The sequence below is a fragment of the Miscanthus floridulus genome, chromosome 11 (assembly GCF_019320115.1).
Source record: "Miscanthus floridulus cultivar M001 chromosome 11, ASM1932011v1, whole genome shotgun sequence".
NCBI classification, from domain to species: domain Eukaryota; kingdom Viridiplantae; phylum Streptophyta; class Magnoliopsida; order Poales; family Poaceae; genus Miscanthus; species Miscanthus floridulus.
The window spans coordinates 61,194,118-61,215,724 of NC_089590.1; the positions used below are offsets into that span (position 1 = coordinate 61,194,118).

At 43.4% G+C, this 21,607-nt stretch overlaps 2 protein-coding genes and 1 pseudogene across 2 annotated transcripts; all 3 read right to left on the reverse strand.

Moving 5' to 3' along the window:
• Positions 1–547: 547 nt before the first annotated feature.
• On the reverse strand, positions 548–2,470 carry LOC136490918 (UDP-glycosyltransferase 92A1-like). The gene has a single exon (XM_066487118.1). It carries the CDS (start codon positions 2,047–2,049, stop codon positions 817–819), a length of 1,233 nt encoding a protein of 410 aa, XP_066343215.1. The 5' UTR covers positions 2,050–2,470; the 3' UTR covers positions 548–816.
• Positions 2,471–3,734: 1,264 nt separating this feature from the next.
• On the reverse strand, positions 3,735–8,539 carry LOC136490917 (probable leucine-rich repeat receptor-like protein kinase At2g33170; annotated as a pseudogene).
• A 12,531-nt stretch (positions 8,540–21,070) lies between these two features.
• Positions 21,071–21,607, reverse strand: LOC136492049 (probable leucine-rich repeat receptor-like protein kinase At2g33170). The gene has a single exon (XM_066488200.1). It carries the CDS (start codon positions 21,605–21,607, stop codon positions 21,071–21,073), a length of 537 nt encoding a protein of 178 aa, XP_066344297.1.

Sequence of the window (21,607 nt, forward strand, 5' to 3'; positions counted from 1 at the left end):
AGGGTCCAGACCTCGGCGTTGAGTCGGGTCACGCCGAGGTCTGGAGGCTCGGCGTTAAGTGACCCAACGCCGAGCTTCTGGGCCACCGTGCTTTGTTGGGCCGCCTGGGCCGCGCTCCGGATGGGGCCAGAGCTCGGCGCGCAGTCCAACCGCGCCGAGGTTGGGGACTTGGCGTCGGCTGACACGACGCCGACGTCTCGGACCCACGCGCCAACGTGTCGACGACGACCCCGGTCGTCCGTGACGTGGCAATACCTCGGCGTCGAGTGACACGACGCCGAGCCTCATATCTCGGCGTCATGTGCTAAGACGCCTAAAAATGATCTATTTTCAGAAAATATTTTGGCGTTGGTATTTTTCTAAAAATTGTTTTCAAAAGAGACCAAAATACGAAAATTTCACAAAAGTTAAGTGCAGCATAACTTTGGCTACGGATCCGGATTGGATGGACAGTGATTGAACTGCATCAAGGTACTTCTGCTTTTCTACCTTTCGCTGCTTGGAGATGGACTGATGCAGAGATCAGCGTTTGCTGAACATATTCCAGTTCCCACATGGCCACATACATGCGGCTCTGAAATCCCTTTGAAATTGGAAGTGGCTGACATTCACGAACTGGTGCCAAATCAGCTAGACCACCAGTGGGTTACAATGATACATTCACGAACTGGGATGGTAAGCAGCTGATGCCCTTTTTGAATTTCTCACACGTTTCATCGGTTGCCTTCAGATTTCCCGCGCATCCTTATTGCAGGTTCCACGGCTACATCTGCATGTGTTACAAAACTCTTGATTCCTCGCGCAGCCATGGACGTCTCAAGAAGTCTCAACGCATCTCAGGAACCCTTCCAGGCTCTGCACCGCGGACCCGCCCGGCGCTTCCCACGCGGCCTCCATGGTGCGCGCGATCGCCGCGGCCTTCCTCCTCATCTCACCACCCTTCGCCGTCTCCCCCATCACCGCCCGCACGGCCTCGGCCACCGCCCCGCTCTCCACCGCGGAGCTCTCCAGGTTCCCGCGCGCCACCTCCACGCAGACGCCCCACTCGACCGCGAGCTTTGCGTTGAAGAACTGCTCGGCGCCCAGCGGCCACCCGATGAGCGGCACGCCGCGGGACAGGCTCTCGAGGACGGAGTTCCACCCGCAGTGGCTCAGGAACGCGCCGGTGGACGGGTGCGACAAGATCCGCACCTGCGGCGCCCACCCGCGCACCAGCAGTCCCGTGTTCGCCTTCGCCCTCGCCGTTCGCTCCTCGAAGCCGGCCGGGAGCCACTCGGGCCTCAACACGTCCTTCGCGTCGAACCCCAGCGGCGGGCGGAGCGCCCACAGGAAGGGGCGGCCGCTCGCCTCCAGCCCCAGCGCGAGCTCCGTCATCTGATCCGCGCTGATGCTGTTCTGCGATCCGAACGATATGTACAGCACCGAGCGCGGCGGGTGCGTGTCCAGCCACTGGATGATGCTGGTGTCGTCGTCCCGCGAGTCCGACGACGGGGTCGGCGCTGCGAGGACTGGCCCGATTGGCCATGGCTGGACGCCGAAGCTTCGTCGGAGCATGTCGAGGCCGGTGGGTTCCAGTTCCTGGACGGTGTTGACGAGGAGAGCGTTGGTCTCTCGGCAGAAGGCGATGACGCGCCGGAAGAAGGCCGTCCAGGGGTCCGCCCCCGTGGCGGCGAGCATGAACCTCGGGATCTGCGTGCGGTGGAGAACGACGTCTGGGAAATCCGGTAGCGGGAACTCGTCGGCGTCCGTGAGGGCGTGCGGGAGGTGCTCCCACACGGAGAAGAACACGGCGTCCGCGAGGGAGTCGGCGCCCGGGGGCAGGCCGTGGTCGCCGGGGGCGAACGGGAGCGCGTGGAGGCGCACGGGTGGGGAGGCCGGTGGGAGCGTGAGGGAGCCCAGGAGCCGCGGGGTGGAGACGAGTGTGACGTCGAGCCCTGGGCGGAGCGCGCGGAGGCGGCCAGCCAGGCGGAGGAAGGCAGGGACGTGGCCGTGAGCTAGGAAGGGAAAGAGGACGACGTGTGGGCTCCCCTTCGCTTCCACCGCCGCCATGGTGATTGATGCGGACAAGAAGCTGCTGGGCAGGTGGGTGGGTGGAGTTGGTTCTACGGCGGAGGGCGCCGGCGAGCGATGTCGCTTTGTGCTCTGACGCTGTGACCACGCGCTGATCTGTTGGAGGTTGGGCCGACCTCGTCCTTTCCCAATTTTTTTGTATGACGTCCAATGGCAATGGCGCCAAGAGAAGAGAGAGGCGACTCAACAACAACGAGCAGAGGCTACAGGTTAACAGCTACTCCGTACAAAGAGTGGCTGCAGTAGTGTGGTTTATCACACAAGAAGATGGCAATTGACAATGATCAATGAGTGCATGTGCATATGATTCTGCACTGCAGTTCATGTTGGAGCAGATTACAGAGATGGCTGCCTGGCTGGTGTTATTACTAACATACTGTAACTTGAGTAAGAATGCACCGAGGCATCCCGGCCCTGGGGGGCGGGCGAGAGGGGCAGCCGCCCTGGGCCCCCGAGCCGTAAGCAGGATTCAAAATTTCGCGAAATTCGGTAATTTCGGTGGTGGCCGAAAGAAAAATCCGAAATTTTGTAATACACTAATTCATGTGTTATACTCCCTCCGTCCCGATATGTTAGTCGTTTTGGCTCTGTACTTGTGCAGCAAACAAGTATCTGAACCTAGACATGAAGGATGTACAGGTGCATTAAATATTGTATGAATCTGGACATCTACTAGCACTCCCAGAACGACACACAATGCGGGACAGAGGGAGTATAACTTTAGACTCAATTTTTTATTGTTTATATTGCATATTTTTGTATTTAATAGATGTGTAGTCATAAATCATACTCATATTTGTTTAGATTTAAATGTTTTTTTAGAAAAAGCATACTTCATGTGCTAGTCTCTAAAAAAAATTCGCCGAAATTTCGGCCGAATTTCGCGAAATTCGGTAGATTCGGTGGTGGCCGAAATTTTTGCAATACCGAAATTGAAACCCTGGCCGTAAGGGCCCCCAACCCTGTATGTATACGGTGTAGGTGTGTACTGTGTAGGAGTAGTATTTTGGAGTTTAGCTGAAGTACCGCAGTGCAACGTGTTGTGCTGTATGAGAGGCCTAGATTAAAGGCCAGGAGCCCAATGTGTGCATCAATTCTCTCTCTGTTTTTTTTTTTTTCCATGGGGCTGTAGGGATGCTCACTGTAACAGTATGCCGTGTAGGGTATATATGCATTGTGCTAGTTTTTAATTATTAAATGTATTTTGAAAATTTCAGCACCTGTCTTCTACTCCCCCGTCCACGAAAGAATGCAATTATGGTATCTGTGCTGGTCAATCAAGCTTCAGTTTGACCAAGATAGTAAATAGTATTAGCATTTATATCTTCAAATAAATTTATTATGAAAATATATATTTCTATAACTAGTCTAATGTCACTTATTTTGTATCATGAATGTTTGTATTTTTTTATATAAATTTAGTCAAAGTTCATGTTGTTTGTACTTATTTTGGGATGGAGGGAGTATGTGACAAGATAAATTTTTTGAGAATAGGTAATGCATGCTAGGTAACTATTCTTAGCTTAGCATCCAAACTAATACAAGCGATAACAGATGTACATATATAAGGGGCCTCAATTTTTAGTGTTGCCCTGGGCCACCAAAATCTCAGGGCCGGCCCAGGCATAGAACTAATTGAACAATGAACATCTCCAGTGTCCAGAGCAAGAGCAAACCTTCTGAGAGACAACGGCAGCAGTGAGTCGTGCCTCAAATGCTTCATGTTAGTCTGGAACCTTTCTGAGAGACAATGGCATACAATATGACATTATGACGCTGTATGAAACTATGAACCACTATCATTTATCTCCCTACAAAATGCTGACACAAATAATGAATGCAGACTCCAAGAACCCTACTATCAATACTAGGAAAGGGCAGGAAAAAATGTGTATTACCTTTGACTAATCGAACATATTATAAATACATCACGAGTTATCCTTCTTTGAAGGATCATCAGAGGCAGGTGAGGATGCAGAGCTCACCCTCGTCCTATCTTTAGACTCGCTTAACATAACTACAACATGCCGCATTGGTGGTCTCTCATACGGAGACAAGTTAGTACATACCAAAGCAATTTTCAAGACCTCAATCATATGACCGACGACACTTTGGTCTTGTAAATCCAAATTTTGATCGAGGATCCCTGGACCCAAAGAATTGTCCCTGATGTAGTTCTTTACCCATGTTACCAGATCGCCTCACAGTTCTAAGGGTTGCACAGGGGCACGCCCAGTTAGCAGTTCCAGCAGCACGACGCCATAGCTATATATATCACATTTTTCAGTAACCTTCATGGTATAAGCATATTCTGTAAAAAAAGACGAGGACTAGGTTAGTACTTCACATTAGACATCAGCGTGTAGCTAGTTACTAGCACAAAACCGAAAAGACTTGACCAGCAAATGGAAGTTTGTGGGCTTGTGGCACAAGGGTGGAACAGCAAGTACATATGAATAATATTCAGCTCGCATTTCAGGATATCAAGGTCTTGAATAAACATTGAAAGTCACCAAAATATGGAAACCCCAACGGCAACATATCACTATGGTTTGAGGAATAATCGCCTAGTTGGTTTTAATATAAAATCTAAATGGCAGCATAAGCTTAAAGTTTCTTTGCTACCCTTTTTGGTGGGAAAACCTACATGATCATAATTCTTGCGAAGTAATGCCCAATGAAGAACAACTCTACGAGCAAACAAAACACTACAATAAATTAGATATTGGCCTGAGTAAATTATCTATGCGACACCCCACCTAGTTGCCCTAGGTTTGACAGATAGCTTCAAGTAAAGAGCATAAGACATAGATCAGTAGTGAACACACAACAGAAGTTCAAAGAACCGGATGTCAAGTAAACTTGAGACTCACCTGGCGCTATATAGCCGTATGAACCTGCAATTGCAGACATTGACTTCGAGTATGGCATGTCGATCACCTTTGCTAACCCAAAATCACCAACATGGGCTTCAAAGTTCTCATCAAGCAATATGTTATTAGATTTAATATCACGGTGGATGATACGAGGCTTGCAGTCATGATGCAGGTATGAAAGCCCTTCAGCCGCTCCAAGGGCTATCATGAAGCGTGTCTCCCAATCAAGTGAAGAAGATGATTGTCCATGAAGTAGCTCACCAAGACTGCCTCTCGACATGTATTCATAGAGTAGAAGGTTGGAACCCTGGTGGTATATAAAACCGTAAAGCTTCACAATATTACGATGTCTTATCTTTCCAAGAGTCAGGATCTCTGCACGGAAGCTGTTGTCTGTGTTGCTCCCTTCCCTGTTAGAAGCAAGTTTCTTGACTGCAATTGTCTGTCCAGCCTTCAGGATGGCTTTGTATACTGTCCCACAAGCACCCCTTCCGATCACACAACTCTCATCAAAGTTATTTGTAGCGGTGAGCAATTCCTGAAATGTATATGCATCCTTAGCAGAAACATGCATATTAGAACCAGCTGGAAAAAGTTGCTTATCTTGCAAGGGGGCTACTGTCTCCATTGGTTTTCTGATATGGTGCACAATTATTGAAATAAGAATAAGTGAAATCCCTCCAATGACAGCAGCAACAATTGCTATGATCTTGCCTAAAGGGGGACTGACTGAATTGGATGACTGGGAACTAGAGGATGACCGGGGTCCACATCTACCAAGTTGTCCACCACATAATCCTTTATTTCCAATAAAACAGGTCACAGACATATTATCAAAAAGCGGTATTGGCGGGAGGGCACCAGAGAGAGAATTGTAGGAGACGTTTAGCTCAAGCAAACTGGACAGATTAGCAAATGTAGTTGGGATTTCACCAGTCAACTTGTTGTTATTAAGAAACAAACTTTCCAACAGTGCAAGGTTACCAAGCTCTGAAGGAATGTTGCCAGAGAGGTTGTTGTAGCTCAAATTCAAGGCGATCTGCAAGCTCGACGGCAAACCCAGCTCCTTTGGTATTTCACCAGATAACTGATTGCCACCAATCTGTAGTGCTGTTAAATGTGATAGTTTACCAAGAATGGGTGGTATCTTGCCAGTTAGCCTATTGTCAGCAAAAGATAGCAGCTCCAACTGTGGCAGCCTACCAACTTCATTTGGCAACGAACCTTCAAAGCTATTCTGGCTGAGATCAAGGCGTTGCAACACTGTACAATTGAAAATTTCTAGTGGTATGTTTCCTCCTAGTCTATTAGATGAGATATTGAAGACAACGAGTTTTGACAAATTACCAATTTCTCGAGGCAACTCTATACATGGCCATCGGGCCGTGCCGGCCCGGAACGGTGTCGTGCCTCAATGGGCCGCCGTGCCTGTCGGGCCGTGCCTGCACCGTGCTCGTGCCTGGCCTTCGGCCCAAGGCACAGCCCGTGGGCCGTTTGGCCGTGCCGTGCCGCCCGTTGGGCACTGCCATTTTCACCGTGCCGGGCCGGCCTACAGCCCAACAGGCAAAAAAACACCTCCAAAAAACCACCAAATGCTGAAACACTTCATTTTCAAATTTCAACAAACAAAAGATCACATTTTCATTCACATTCACACACAGTTATCAACATTCACATTCATACACAGTTATGAACTGATCTGATCAACATTCAACATTCACATTCACATTCACACAACTGTTAACTGATCAAGTTACCATTTTCATTCACAGTGACAGACTGGCAGTTCACATCACATATCACAGCACAAAGACAAAAGGAGACTAGATTATATGAAAATGATGATCAAAAGGAGCTGTTTTGTACAATGCCGCCTCATTAAAAACCTTTCTAGGTAAAACTCACCCTTGTGAGAAACTCTAAAAAGGAAAAAAGAGTGCAGCCAGCTCAAAGTCTTAGTCTTAATGTGTTATTACAAAAGCCAACAGCTGTGGCAAAGTTCACAGAATGACTGTGGCAAAGTTCACAGAAACAGAAAGACAAGAGCCAGAGGAGAGAGACACCGGTTAGAACAACGGCGAGCGGCAGCGGAACGACTGATAGGCACAAGCCACTCACATGGTAGTATGGTACACCGGAGGAGGAGAGGAGGGAAAGGAGGGGGGAGAAGGAGAAGAGGGAAACGAGGGAGGGAGGCGAGGTGCAGGACCGGCGGCGAGGTCACCGGAGCAGGGCCGGCGAGCACCAGGCGAACGGCGGCGACAGATCGAGGTCGAGGCGTCGAGGCACCAGACGCGAGGCGAGAGCGGAGAGCGGTCAGCGACTCAGCGGCGAGGCGATTGGAAATTTGGAATGTGAAGCTAGGGTTAGGGTTAGGGGCGGCGCCTGCCTTTTATATCAAGAGGGGGAGCCGGGGAGGGGGCTTGTTGGGCCAGCCAATGGGCCGTGGAGGCACCGGGCCGCCTCTTTGGACCGGGTCGTGCCCGTGCCGTGCCACGGGCCAGGGTGGCAGCCTAAGCCCGTCCTGGTCGCTCGGGCCGGGCTGGCCCGGGCCCGGTGGCCACCGTGCCGTGCCGTTCTCGGGCCGGGCCAAAACACCGGGCCGTGGGCCGGGCCGCGAGCCCGCGGGCTGCATGGCCATCTATGGGCAACTCTGATGTGAAATAATTATTTGTAAGGTCCAGCCTTTGCAGAGACTTGCAACTGCCTATCTGAGGAGGAATGGGCCCACTAAATTTGTTTCGACCCAACACAACTGTTGTCAAATTTACCAGATTGCAGAGATCAGTGGGGAAGCTTCCTGTCAGACTGTTGTCACTGAGACGAAGCTGAACCAATGTTTTACAGTTAGTGATCCCACGAGGAATGTTCCCTGTAAGCATGTTAGACCCCAAATTCAACAAAATAAGGCTTGATTGCCTGCAAAGATCTTTCGGTATCTGCCCTGTAATACTGTTGTTTGAGAAATCCACCACCCAAAGACGGCTATAAATGCCAAACCTTGGAGGTATGTTGCCAGAAAGCAAATTGCTGAAGAGTTGCAGTTGGATTAGATTTCTCATGTACTGAAATCCAACTGGAATCGTGCCAGTGAGTGAATTGATCGATAGATCAAGTTTACTCAAGTTTTTCAACCCACACAACTCTGTAGGAATAGGGCCTGTAAGCTGGTTCTGGAAGAGGTAGAGTAAATTCAAGCCTGGAATGTTGCCCAGCTCCTTTGGTATCTCTCCAGTTAAGAAATTCTCTGAAAAGTCAATCTCTCTTGCAAGAGAAAGATTCCCAATGTCAGACGGAATTGTACCGTTTCATGAATTCCTGTAAAGGTATAGCTTCTGAAGATTCGTAATTTTCACAATTGTTGCAGGTATGGGACCAACTAGAATATTGTCATAGAGGGCAATTGTGCTGAGGCTTGTACAGTTTCCTATCTCTGGAGGAATAACACCAGAAAGCTGATTCCCCCATAGGATTAAGTCCGTCATCAAGATCAACCTCCCAATCTCTTTAGGTAAAGGACCCTCTAACTTGTTTTGTGCAAGACCAAACACAGTTAAGTTCACACATTCACCTATCTCAACAGGAATGTTGCCTGATATACACTACTAGAGAACAGACTTTAGAACGATGTCCCAATTTGGCATTAGCCTCGGCATTTTTTTTTTTTGTCTCCGGGACTAAAAGTTCCTGCCCAACGGTCGTCCGCGGGGCAGGAATCTTTAGTCCCGGCTGGTATTACCAACCGGGACTAAAGGTTTAGTCCCGGTTGGTAATACCAGCCGGGACTAAAGCTTTTAGTCCCGGTTTGGGTGATGCCCCGGGAATAAAGATTAATCTTTAGTCCCGGTTTGGCCCTCTAACCGGGACTAATTATCCCGGCCTATAAACCAGCTCATTTCTTCCTCCCCGAGCCTGAGCCATTCCATTCAAACTCACTGTCTCTGTTCTTCAGCCTGCTGTTGTTCTTGCTCTCTCCCCCTCCATTGGTGTTGCTCTTCGATTTTGGAGGTAACAAACTTAATCCTCTTATGTTTTATCAGTAGCTTATCTCATTTTACGATGTAGATGCATGTGTAACTTTATATGTTGGACTTTATTATGATTTTAAGTCATTTTTAGCTCAAAATCACATGATGATTTGCATATATGTTTGGATAAACAAAAGTTAAATTAGTTCATCAAAATCACGCCTCGCTCGTCCTCGTTGGAGCACGCGCCATCCTCGTCCCCGGCGGCTTACGTGATCTTAGAATTAATTTTTCCATGAAATGAAAAACTTAGAAAATAGTTAAAAAATTATAAAAAATCCGTACTAGTCGAACTTGCGAACCGTGTTTAGCTCGGCGAGCATGTTCGTTGCCGAGCGGTAACGGACGTCAAGGAGGAGCTTTGATTCTACGAGGGAGAGCGGCAACGGTCGTGGAAGACCGTGTTCCCTTCCTCGTAGAATCGGAGCTCTTCTTTGGCCAAGTACGGTGCCGTCCGGTGGAGAAATGCTCGCCGAGATGATCACGTAAGCAAGGTCAACTAGTACGGATGGTTATTTATTGAAACATATTTTTGAGCTATGTGATTTCTATGTCATTTTTAGCTCAAAATCACATGATGATTTATAATAGTAAAATCACTTGATAGTTTGGTATTTTACTATTATACATAGTACATATTTCATGGTTTAGTTAGATAAATAAATAATTTTAGTTTTGTTTAAATATATTATTTTAGAAAATGTGAAATTTACACTAGTTTGCAAAAATAAGTATAGAAAGTAGATGACAACTGGTACCGGATCCTCGGCCTCTCGTTCGGTTGCGAAATGACTGAGGCCAGAACTCCCTCTCATTATCTGCGGCAAGTGTAAGCAGAATATTGTGATGGAGTACCGAGTCAAGAGACAGGGACCCAACAAGGGTCGTGTTTTCTACAAGTGCCCGGATCGCGATGTGAGTTTCTTACGTATTTGATTATTATGGCCAATTGACCTGCTTTTCTTGAATATTTTTGACTAAATATTTTTTGGCTTTAATTTCAGTGGGAGGGCAATGGATGCGATGGTTGGTACTGGGAGAAAGATTATGCTACATACGTGCAGAATTCAGGTGCGCTTGAGGTAGCGGCTGCTGATGATGAGGCAGTGAGCCAGCAGGAGAAGCTTATTGATATTCAACAGAAGAATGATTTGTCTGTTTTAGTTGCGTACGGTCACGAAATAATTATGTTACTGAAGTGCATTGTAGTTTTAGTTTGTTTAGTAATAGTTGGGATTGCTTACGTTATAGCCAGGCTTAGTTAATTAATCAACCGTGTGTGTGTCATCTATGTTGTGTAATAAAATACTTAATTATGTTCAAGGTTTTCATAATTTGTCGTGTAATGCAGATTATGTCACGTCATTGGATGTACAATGCCGATCGTCGCTCCCAAGACTTTATTGAGGGCGTGCACTATTTCTTAGGTGTGGCCGAGGAAAATAAGCTGGATGGTTTCATGTGCTGTCCATGTGCCATATGTAAGAATTTAAAGGAATATTCAAGCTCAATGAGTCTTCATTCACATTTGCTTAAGTCAGGTTTCATGTCAAACTATATATGTTGGACTAAGCATGGAGAAAGCGGGGTCATAATGGAAGAAGGTGAAGGAGAAGATTTAGACATTGATGACATTATTGCTCAGTATGGTGCCTTTGATGATACTATAATGGGAGGAGATGAAGAAGAGGTAGCGGCAGAAGATGATCTCGGTGATGCTCTTGGCGATGCCATTCGTGATGCACAACAAGAATACGAAAGTGAAAAAGAGAAAGTTAAGTTCGAGCGCATGCTTGAGGATCATAGGAAGTTGCTATACCCGACGGCCGAAGAGGGGCAAAAAAAGTTGGGTACAATACTGGAATTGCTACAGTGGAAGGCAAAGAATGGTGTATCTGACAAGGCATTTGGGAATTTATTGAACCTCATAAAGAAGATGCTTCTGAAGCCAAATGAATTGCCCACCACTACGTACGAAGCAAAAAAGGTTGTCTGCCCTTTGAGATTAAAAATCCAGAAGATACATGCATGTCCTAATGACTGCATCCTCTACCATGGCAATAAATACGAGAATTTGGATGAATGCCCGGTATGTAAAGCAGCGTGGTATAAGATCAGGCGTGATGATCCTGGTGACGTCGAGGGTGAACAACGTTCTAGAAAGAAAATCTCTACCAAGGTTATATGGTATGCTCCTATAATACCACGCTTAAAACGTTTGTTCAGAAATATAGACCATGCAAAGTTGTTGCGGTGGCATAAAGAAGACCGTAAGATAGACAATATGCTGAGACACCCAGCTGATGGGTCCCAGTGGAGAGCGATAGACAGGGAATTTCCAGAGTTTGCAAATGAGGCTAGAAACTTAAGGTTTGCCTTAAGTACAGATGGTATGAATCCTTTTGGGGAGCAGAGCACTAGTCATAGCACTTAGCCAGTTACTCTATGTATCTACAACCTTCCTCCATGGTTATGCATGAAGCGGAAGTTCATTATGATGCCGATCCTCATCCAAGGTCTGAGACAACATGACAACGACATTGATGTCTATCTGAAGCCATTAGTTGAAGAACTTCTAGTTTTATCGAATAATCTAGGTGTACGTGTCTGGGATGAGTACAAACAAGAACACTTTGACCTACGAGCAATGTTGTTCGTAACAATCAATGATTGGCCTGCTTTAAGTAATCTTTCAGGTTAGACAAACAAAGGATATAATGCATGCACACATTGTTTTGATGACCTTGACAGTATATATTTGAAAAGATGTCGAAAGGTCGTGTACCTTGGCCATCGTCAATTCCTTCCTTTGAATCACCAAGTAAGAAAGAAAGGTAAGCATTTTAAAGGTAAGCCAGACCACCGGAAGAAGCCTCATAACCGAACCGGGGAAGATGTACTCACAATGGTCAAGGATGTGAAAGTAGTATTTGGAAAGGGACAAGGCAGCGAATCTGTTCCCAAATATGCTAAGGGACATGCACCCATGTGGAAGAAGAAGTCCATCTTTTGGGAGCTACCCTATTGGTAAGTCCTAGAGGTCTGCAACGCAATCGACGTGATGCATCTGACAAAGAATCTTTGTGTGAACCTGTTAGGATTCATGGGTGTGTACGGGAAGCCAAAGGATTCACTTGAAGCACGCCAGGACTTGCAGGGCATGAAAGAACGAGACAACCTTCATCCAGAGAAGACAGATGATGGACGTCATTACTTAAGTCCTGCTAGCTACACGCTTAACAGAGAAGAGAGGGACAGCATGTTCGAATGTCTAAGCAGCATCAAGGTCCCATCGGGATTCTCCTCCAATATAAAGGGTATAATAAATGTGCCAGAGAAAAAATTCCTAAACTAAAAGTCCCACGACTGCCACGTGCTTATGATGTAATTGCTTCTAGTTGCTTTAAGAGGAATTCTACCTCCACATGTACGTCTAGCCACCGTGAAGCTATGTGCATTGCTCAATGCAATTTCTCAGAAGGCAATCAATCCAGTGGAACTAGCTACTCTACAGAATGATATGGTTCAATGTCTTGTCAGCTTTGAGTTGGTGTTCCCTCCATCCTTTTTTAATATCATGACACACCTCCTAGTTCATTTGGTGAAGGAGATTAGTATTCTTAGACCTGTGTTCTTACATAACATGTTCCCCTTCGAGAGGTTTATAGGAGTCTTGAAGAAATATGTGAAAGTCTATTCTATGCCTGAAGGAAGCATCGCCCAGGGCTATGGAACAGAGGAGGTCATTGAGTTTTGTGTTGACTTTATTCCTGACCTTGCCCCGATTGGCGTTCCCAAATCGCGACACGAGGGGAGACTCAGTGGTAAAGGAACTTTAGGGAAGAAAACATATATTGGCATGGAAGACGATTATTTCAATAAAGCACACTACACAGTTCTTCAGAACTCATCATTGGTGCATCCGTACATCGAGATACATAAGGAGTTCTTATGATCCAAGTTTCCAGGGAAAACTGAAGCTTAGATTAGGTGTCAGCACATGGAAAGTTTCAGTGGTTGGTTGCGAAAAGAATGTCAAGGCGATGACAATATTGATGAGCAACTGTATTTGTTGGCTAGGCAACCATCGTGGCATATCCTCATGTACCAAGGGTACGAGATAAATGGGAATACATTTTACACAGTTGCACAAGATAAAAGGAGCACCAATCAAAATAGTGGTGTTCGCATAGATGGCACAGATCCAAATGGGAATATACAAACATATTATGGCCGCATAGAAGATATATAGGAACTAGACTATGCACCTAATTTTAAAGTCCCTTTGTTCCGGTGCCAATGGGTGAAGCTGACCGGAGGAGGGGTAACAGTCGACAAAGAGTATGGAATGACAACAGTGGACCTCAACAATATTGGGTATAAAGATGAACCATTCGTCCTTACTGCCGATGTGAGTCAGATGTTCTATGTGAAAGACATGTCTACAAAATCAAAGAGAGGAAAAAACGAAGACATCAACTCAATGATCAATGAGCCAAAGCGCCACATAGTTCTTTCTGGGAAAATAAATATAGTGGAAATTGAAGACAAGTCAGACATGTCAGAAGATTATGAAAGAAATGTCTGAATTCCACCCTTCATAGTGAAGAAAGATCCAAGCATCATGTTAAATGAAGACACTCCATGGTTACGATAAGATCATAACCAAGGGTCATACGTCAATAAGAAATTCACTGTTGTGCCTGCATGATACAACGATGCACTGTCGGAACCCTAGATTGTCTCAAATTGAAAAGTTTTGAATACCAAATTTGTTCAGCTCATCAAGATCTACAATCCTTATATAGGAAATTTTTTCATTTGAGAAAATTTGAACAAAATGTAGTTCAAATTTCATAAGTGTGTGACATAGTTTTAGAAAGTCTATATGAGATTCAAGAATTTGTGACTAGTGTTTAATAAAACTTTCTCAAATGGGAAAATGAGCTATGTAACAATTGTAGATCTTGCTGAGATGATCAAACTTGATATTCAGAGATTTTTCATCTGAGGTCATTTAGTGTCTCATTTGAGCAAGTTTGACCAAGTCAAATTTGGTCAAATGAAAAAATAACACTTTGACTCTAGTATTATGAACTCTAACTGACTTCAAATTGAAAAGTTTTGAATACCAAGTTGGTTAAACTCATCAAGATCTACAATTGTTGTTTTGGTCAACTTTCCATTTGAGATAGTTTGGATGGTTCAAATTTGTGATTTTTAAATTTCGACGCCTACAAACTAGTTTTCAGAACCCTAGATTGTCTCAAATTGAAAAGTTTTGAATACCAAGTTTGTTAAGCTCATCAAGATATACAATCCTTATATAGGCCATTTTTTCATTTGAGAAAGTTTGAACAAAATGTAGTTTAAATTTCACAAGTGTGTGACATAGTTTTAGAAAGTCTATATGAGATTCAAGAATTTGTGACTAGTGTTTGATAAAACTTTCTCAAATGGGAAAATGAGCTATGTAACAATTGTATATCTTGCTGATATGATCAAACTTGGTATTCATAGATTTTTCATCTGAGGTCATTTAGTGTCTCATTTGAGCAAGTTTGACCAAGTCAAATTTGGTCAAATGAAAAAACAACACTCTGACTCTAGTATTATGGACTCTAAATGACTTCAAATTGAAAAGTTTTGAATACCAAGTTTGTTAAAATCATCAAGATCTACAATTGTTGTTTTGGTCAACTTTCCATTTGAGATAGATTGGACGGTTCAAATTTGTGATTTTTAAATTTCGACGCCTACAAACTAGTTTTCGGAACCCTATATTGTCTCAAATTGAAAAGTTTTGAATACCAAGTTTGTTCATCTCATCAAGATATACAATTGTTGTTTTGGTCAACTTTCCATTTGAGAAAGTTTAGATGGTTCAAATTTGTGATTTTTAAATTTCGACGCCTATAAACTAGTTTTCAGAACCCTAGATTGTCTCAAATTGAAAAGTTTTGAATATTAAGTTTGTTCAACTCATCAAGATCTACAATCCTTATATAGGCCATTTTTTCATTTGAAAAAGTTGTGGAACAAAAATACTATATTTTCTTTATTTTTATAGGTTCAACAAAAATTTCCTGTTATTTTGGTCAAAAACTGAGAACAAAATTGAAACATTGACGTTACAATAATGTGATAATAAATTTCCTATTGAATCATATTAGTTTTATTAATTTTAAGTTACAAATATATTTTTGCATTAACAAAATACTTAGTATTAGTAACATTTATATTCTATATTCATAAAAGAAATTAAAAACTTTAGGTTACAAAATTTTTCTATTTACAATAAATAATTATTTAATCAATAGTATTTTTTAAAATAAATATTGCAAAGTATTGAAGTTGCTATAGAATTAATTAGTATTAAACAAGGAGAACAAAATCAAAATCTCAGGCCTTTCCAATTACTTTGGCGGGCTGTCAAAATTTTCAGGCCTTCAGTCCCGGTCCAGGTCAGGAACCGGGACTAAAGGGTGGGCGTAATTGCCCGTCCAAAAATATATTTAGTCTCAACTGGTAACACCACCCGGAACTAAAGATCCTTTAGTCCCGACTGGTAAGACGAGCCGGGACTAAAGGGTTGGACCTTTAGTCCCGGCTCGTCTTACCAGCTGGGACTAAAGGATATTTAGTTCCGGTTGGTGTTACCAGCCGGGACTAAAGGGTCCCGGCCTATATATATCGAACGGTTGCTCTGTTCATCTTCTACTTTTCGATCTACAACGTCGACCTCGTCTCTGCCGCGCCCGGCCACGTCGAGCTCTACCGCGCCGCCGTCGTCGTCTACCCCCGCCCGGCCTCATCGTCGAGCCCCGCCCGGCGGCTGTCGAGATCGTCTCCGCCGTACGTCGTCCTCGCGCGGCTCAGCTCGGCCCCGTGGCCGGCCAGCACGCTCGTCGTCCGCGCACCCCTAGCCTGCTAGCTATAGCTCAGCCATATTGTTTTAGATAGTTTTTTAGATAGTTTTTTTAGATAGTTTTTTTAGGTAGTGTTTGATATATATGTTAGATTAAAATGTATTAAAATTTAATTAGTAGTTTATTCTTAGTTTTTAGATAGTTTTTTTATATATGTTAATTGGATTTAAATGTATTAAAATTTAATTAGTACTTTATTTAGATAGTTTTTTTAGATAGTTTTTTATTATAGTTTTTGATATATTTAGTAATTATTGTTCTATCTCTCTCTATATGTGTTAGATTTAATTTTGATTTAGTAATTCTATCTATGTATATATGTTAGGTTTAATTAGATTTAGTAATTAATTCTATTTAGAGATTCTATATGTATACATATATATGTACTTAATTATTTCTATGTGTATATATACATGTACTTAATTATTTCCATGTGTTGAGAGAGAGAGAAAATTGTATCTAGAGAGACATTCTATGTGTTATCACATGCATATCTAGAGATATATACATATGCACTTATTCTATGTGTTGAGAGAGAGAAAATTGTATCATTCTATGTGTATATATACATGTACTTATTTCCATGTTTTTGGATCGAAAGTGTTTTTGATTCGATTCCAAAGCCTATACCTTATTATTGTTTATCCTTATGAAATATTATGTGTTATTATATTTAATTGGATTTAGTAATTCTATATGTGTTATCACATGTACTTATGTTATGTGCCATAGTAATTCTATCTATGTCTTGAAGATACAAATGGCTGCTCCGGGTGATAACTTGAATGATGACATAATGGCGGATATTATCAACGCCGGCACCAATACGGATGTAGATGACACGAGTCAGTACTTTGCTGATTATGAGGATATCCTGAATATCTCGGTGGTTGAAGATCAACAAATTGTCGCGTAAGAAAATACTGGCGAGGTATATTCGATTATCTATCATCTCTTATAGATGCATGCGTACGTATATTTGTTGTTAATCGTTGTGTTTCTACTCATGTAGCCGGTCTCTGGATCTACATCAACCACCGACAAGAGTAGGAAAGTCCGAGGGCCAAAAAAGCCATTAAAGGGCTGTTTCATAATATCAGAATTCGACACCGACATCGGCAAACCATTGGAACCACATACTCAGACATATGTTAATCAATGTGGGTTCATTGTAAGGGATAGGATCCCAGTTAGTGCTCGTGAATGGAAGCAGAAGATATCCGCTCCTAATGTTAGTTTTGTATCTGATCGTGACAAGAACCTAGCTTGGAAAGATATCACTCAACATTTCACATTACAAGCAGATCATGCTTTGAAGGAGCTAGTGAGGGATTGGACAATGAAGAAGATGGCAACATTATTCTAGAGTTGGAAGAAGACATTGTATAAAAAGTTTATCTTGAAGAATGAAACACCAGATTTCAATGCTAAGGCGTTTGTCAAGTTGGAGTCTCATTGGGATGACTTCGTACAATACAAGACATCTCAAGAGAGTGAGGAACGTGTGATGAGGAATCAACATAATGCCCGACAGAAGCAATACCATCATCGCATAGGATCAAGTGGTTATAGGAGTGCTATTCCCAAGTGGCAGAACCTAGAAGGAGAGATTACTGCCAATAGAATCATACCTAAAACAATAGAGAAGAACTAGCCTCAACGCGCGAAGAATTGGTTCTACACTCATGGGGGAAGCCTAGACCCAGACACTGGCAAGCTAATTTTCGGCCAAAAAATTGAGAGAGCAACACAGAGAGTAGCTCGTGCTAGGAAAGAAGCTGATAGTGGTGTTTTCAAGCCCAATAGAGAAAATGATGAATTGACATATGCCCTAGAGAATCCCGAACACGGTGGTCGAACAAGAGGCTATGGGGCGGTTTCGTGGCTACAAGCATTCCCAACAGACAAGGATACCTACAGAAGCCACCAGAGAAAGAAGGATGAGGAGGCAGACTGAATCAGTGTATTGGAGCAATTTGTTAATGAGTCATGACAAGCATTGCTTGAATCACGTGAACGAGAAAAATCTCTTGAGGCAAGAATGTAGGAGGAGATCAAGAGGTAAGTGCAGCTAGCAATGAGTCAAATGCAATCGCAATCAACACCGGGAGTCACCATTAGCCCCGTTGGTCAGATGAAAAGCAGTTGTGCTTCTACGGAGCTGCCAGTTATTCAAGGTGACGCTGGGTTGTGCTTCCCTGTTGATGACATTACCGAGCCTCTAACAACATGTGAGCTGCACATTCCAGATGGTAATAATGCATCAATCATGGTGGCTGTCGGGGTTGTATCTCCAATAGACCAAACGAAGACACCAAGAATCCATGGGTCAGTTATTCAACCTGGATATGCTAGCGTCTCGGTCGATAGAGTGCTCAAAGGTTACAGCAATGTTCCTCTTGACATTAAAGGCGATGATGGGGAGAAGACACTAGGAGAAGCAGAGAAGACATTTATTCAATGGTGCAAACGCTTCATCATCATTCCTGGGGCGCCACCGCTTCCTCTACCTCACCCTAGGTACGAATGAAAGTGAATGAAATATTATTTTCCATTAATTTGATATTGGCTTCAAAAATAATTGACCCATAACTTGTTTTTGTAGCAGGGTCTCCCCCCAGCCTAGCCCAATCATTCATTCCCCATCTCATCACAGCGTAGCGGGGGGCGAGACGACTTCATCCCCACGGCGATCTCCAACTCCTACACCGGCCCCATCGCCTCCACAACGATCTCCAACTCCTACACCGGCCCCACCGCCTCCACAACGATCTCCAACGCCTCCACGCCGGACTCCAACACCGGCCTCATCGCCTCCACGCCGGTCTCCAACACCGCCCCCACCCCCTCCACAGCGACGCACTACAAAGATGTCTAAGGTCCCGGCGGCAAAGAAGACCTCGAAAAAAAGAGTTATTTCTCAAGAAATACTTCCTGAAAAGACTGATGAGCAAATAGCAGCTGAAGAAGACAAAAAAAATGAATTTTTTTTATAGATATCCAAAAGCAGAGACAAGCGAAGCTTAAGGAGAAGCCGTACTTTTACATACCACGAGATCAGCTGAGGCAGAAGGTCGAAGCTCACAAGAAAAAGATGCTTGAAGTTCATAAGCCTCCGCCACTATCAGACTATGACCGCTCCCTCGTGAAGTTACATGATACACATAAGAAAAGGAAAAGAGCATCAGGGAAGGATGTCCCACAGCTTGGACAACAGAAGCAACCAATACAAAATCTTATTGTTGCTAATGAATATGGTTCCAACATAGAAGTCTATCGACCAGACAACTCTGAAGAAGTGTCGGTTCAAGACCTTAATGCTTTTTTTGAACTAACTGGTTTAACCTTGGATCAATTGACGGGAAAAGCTCCAATCCAGAACCTGGAAGTTGATACCTGGAAGACTTATAAATTTGGCAAAAATCTGTACAACCCTGCGGCTCTGAATGAATTGGGTACGCAAATGTACTTGCTCAACAAGTGGTACATGCAGGCGTGTGGCAGGGGTGAGCAGTGGATCTTTGTCAGATTTAGAGACCATCATTACTTCTGTGGCGATGACATCTTACATATTAGTTTCGAAGAATTACATCAACTATACCACTTGGACGCTCTGGACAAATCAATCATTAGCTCCTTTTGTTTGTAAGTGATTCTTACTTTTATTTAATAAACTCACTTCCATGCGTACGTGTATATAATTATCCTCATATGTAACTTATATTTATATACAGATTCCAGATGTCAGAGCTCCAAAGAATACAAGACACCAGCGTTGGCTTCATTGATCCTTATATCGTATTCAAAACCGATATTATTGTCAAGGAACACTGGGTATCTGAAGCACAGACGAATATCATGAGGTTCTTCGTGAAGCAGCACGACAAGACAACAATACTTTTCCCGTACAACTTTGAGTAAGTGTTAATAATAATGTAGTCTACACATTTTATGTAATATCAATACAACTTATATGCATGTACGTGTGTGTATAAACCAATGCAGGTTTCACTGGATACTCATTGCCATTGAGTTAAACTCAAGTCGGTTAGTAATCTTGGACTCATTGAGAAAAGAGCGGGCACTATACCAAGATATGATAGACATACCAAGATATGATAGACATTATCCAGGAGTAATTTCGATCTCTCGCGTACAACTATTATTGAATAGACTTTGCCATAATTTATTAACGATCGTATATTATTGGTCGCACAGGGTTTAGAAAGAGTTTATTCGGCAACACCGCAAGGATTGCAAGGCACCACTTAATGTAGTTGAAATACCAGTAAGTTGTACTATATATACTTCCCCACGTGTTTAATTACTATATCGTACTTCAATTTACGTGTGAGATGATGAGAATAATCTTCTTCTCGTACAGTGGTGTTTGCGGCAGGAACCAGGTAATAACTTGTGTGGATACTACATTTATGAATTTATCACTGCACACATAAGAAGAACTCCTAAAGATGTTCTCAGAGTACGTATATATCAATTTTTTATTTATTTTTAAATGAATATATATATATATATTAATACTTTTCCTTTTATTTCAAATGCAAGACTGAATGGTTGAAACAAAGGGTCATGCAAAAAGACCATCTGAAAGCAGTTCAAGAGTCAATAGCAGGATTTCTTCTAGAAAAAGTGCTAAATCCCAACGGCGAGTTCTACTATGATCCTAAGGAATAAATGATATAAATTAAATGTTTATTGATATCGTTATTTTCGAGAACAAGATTATGAAAGTGTTGTATATATACATATATATCTATAATATATATAGTTTCATAATTTATTCGAATATAATAATGCTCGAGATGAGAATTAGATGTAATTATATGCGTGCATGTATTTATATTAGCAGCGTAGAATACGTACATAAAAATATATTATATATTAAACAAATATGCGTAACTAAACTGAAAACAAACTAAACAAAAAAAAAGAAAAAGAAAAGGAACCTTTAGTCCCGGTTGGGGTTAGCAACCGAGACTAAAGGGTGCGGCCACGTTTGCTTGGCTGGAGGGCCTTTAGTCCCGGTTGGTAACACGAACCGGGACTAAAGGTCCCTTTTTAGTCTCGGCTCGATGACCCGGGACTGAAAGTTCCACCTTTAGTTCCGGGATCGTTGTCCCGACGTGGTAACCGGGACTAAAAGCCGTTACCGTCCGGGACAACAAGTCCATCCTGTAGTTGTGATAAGATTCTGACCCAACCGAATATTCTTCAGGTTCTTCGGCTTGCCAAGTGAACGAGGTAGTGAACCAGTGAGATTATTACTGTATCCTACCAGTTCCTGAAGTGATGCCATATTTCCAATCTCATCAGGTATCGGGCCATGGAGCTTGTTGTTGCACAGATTAAACGTGACCAACTTATCTAGCTTCCCGAGCTCAGAGGGGATTGTACCACCAAAACTGTTGTTGTACAAGTTAAGCACCTCCAATTTCGACAAGTTCCCAATGTCTGGAGGGATGTTAGCATAGAACCCATTAAAGGATAGATCAAGGAGGGTCAACTCAGACAGGCCACCAATGCTAGGCGCTACTGTCCCTGACAGGTTCATGTTGCTGAGGCCGAGAGACACCACCACCGGGATGGGCGCCGACGAGCAGTTGACGCCCCTCCAGTTGCATGGTGTTAGATCCCTCGCGTCCCAGTTGTCGAGGTGGTGGAGAGTGTCGTTCATCTGGCTCAT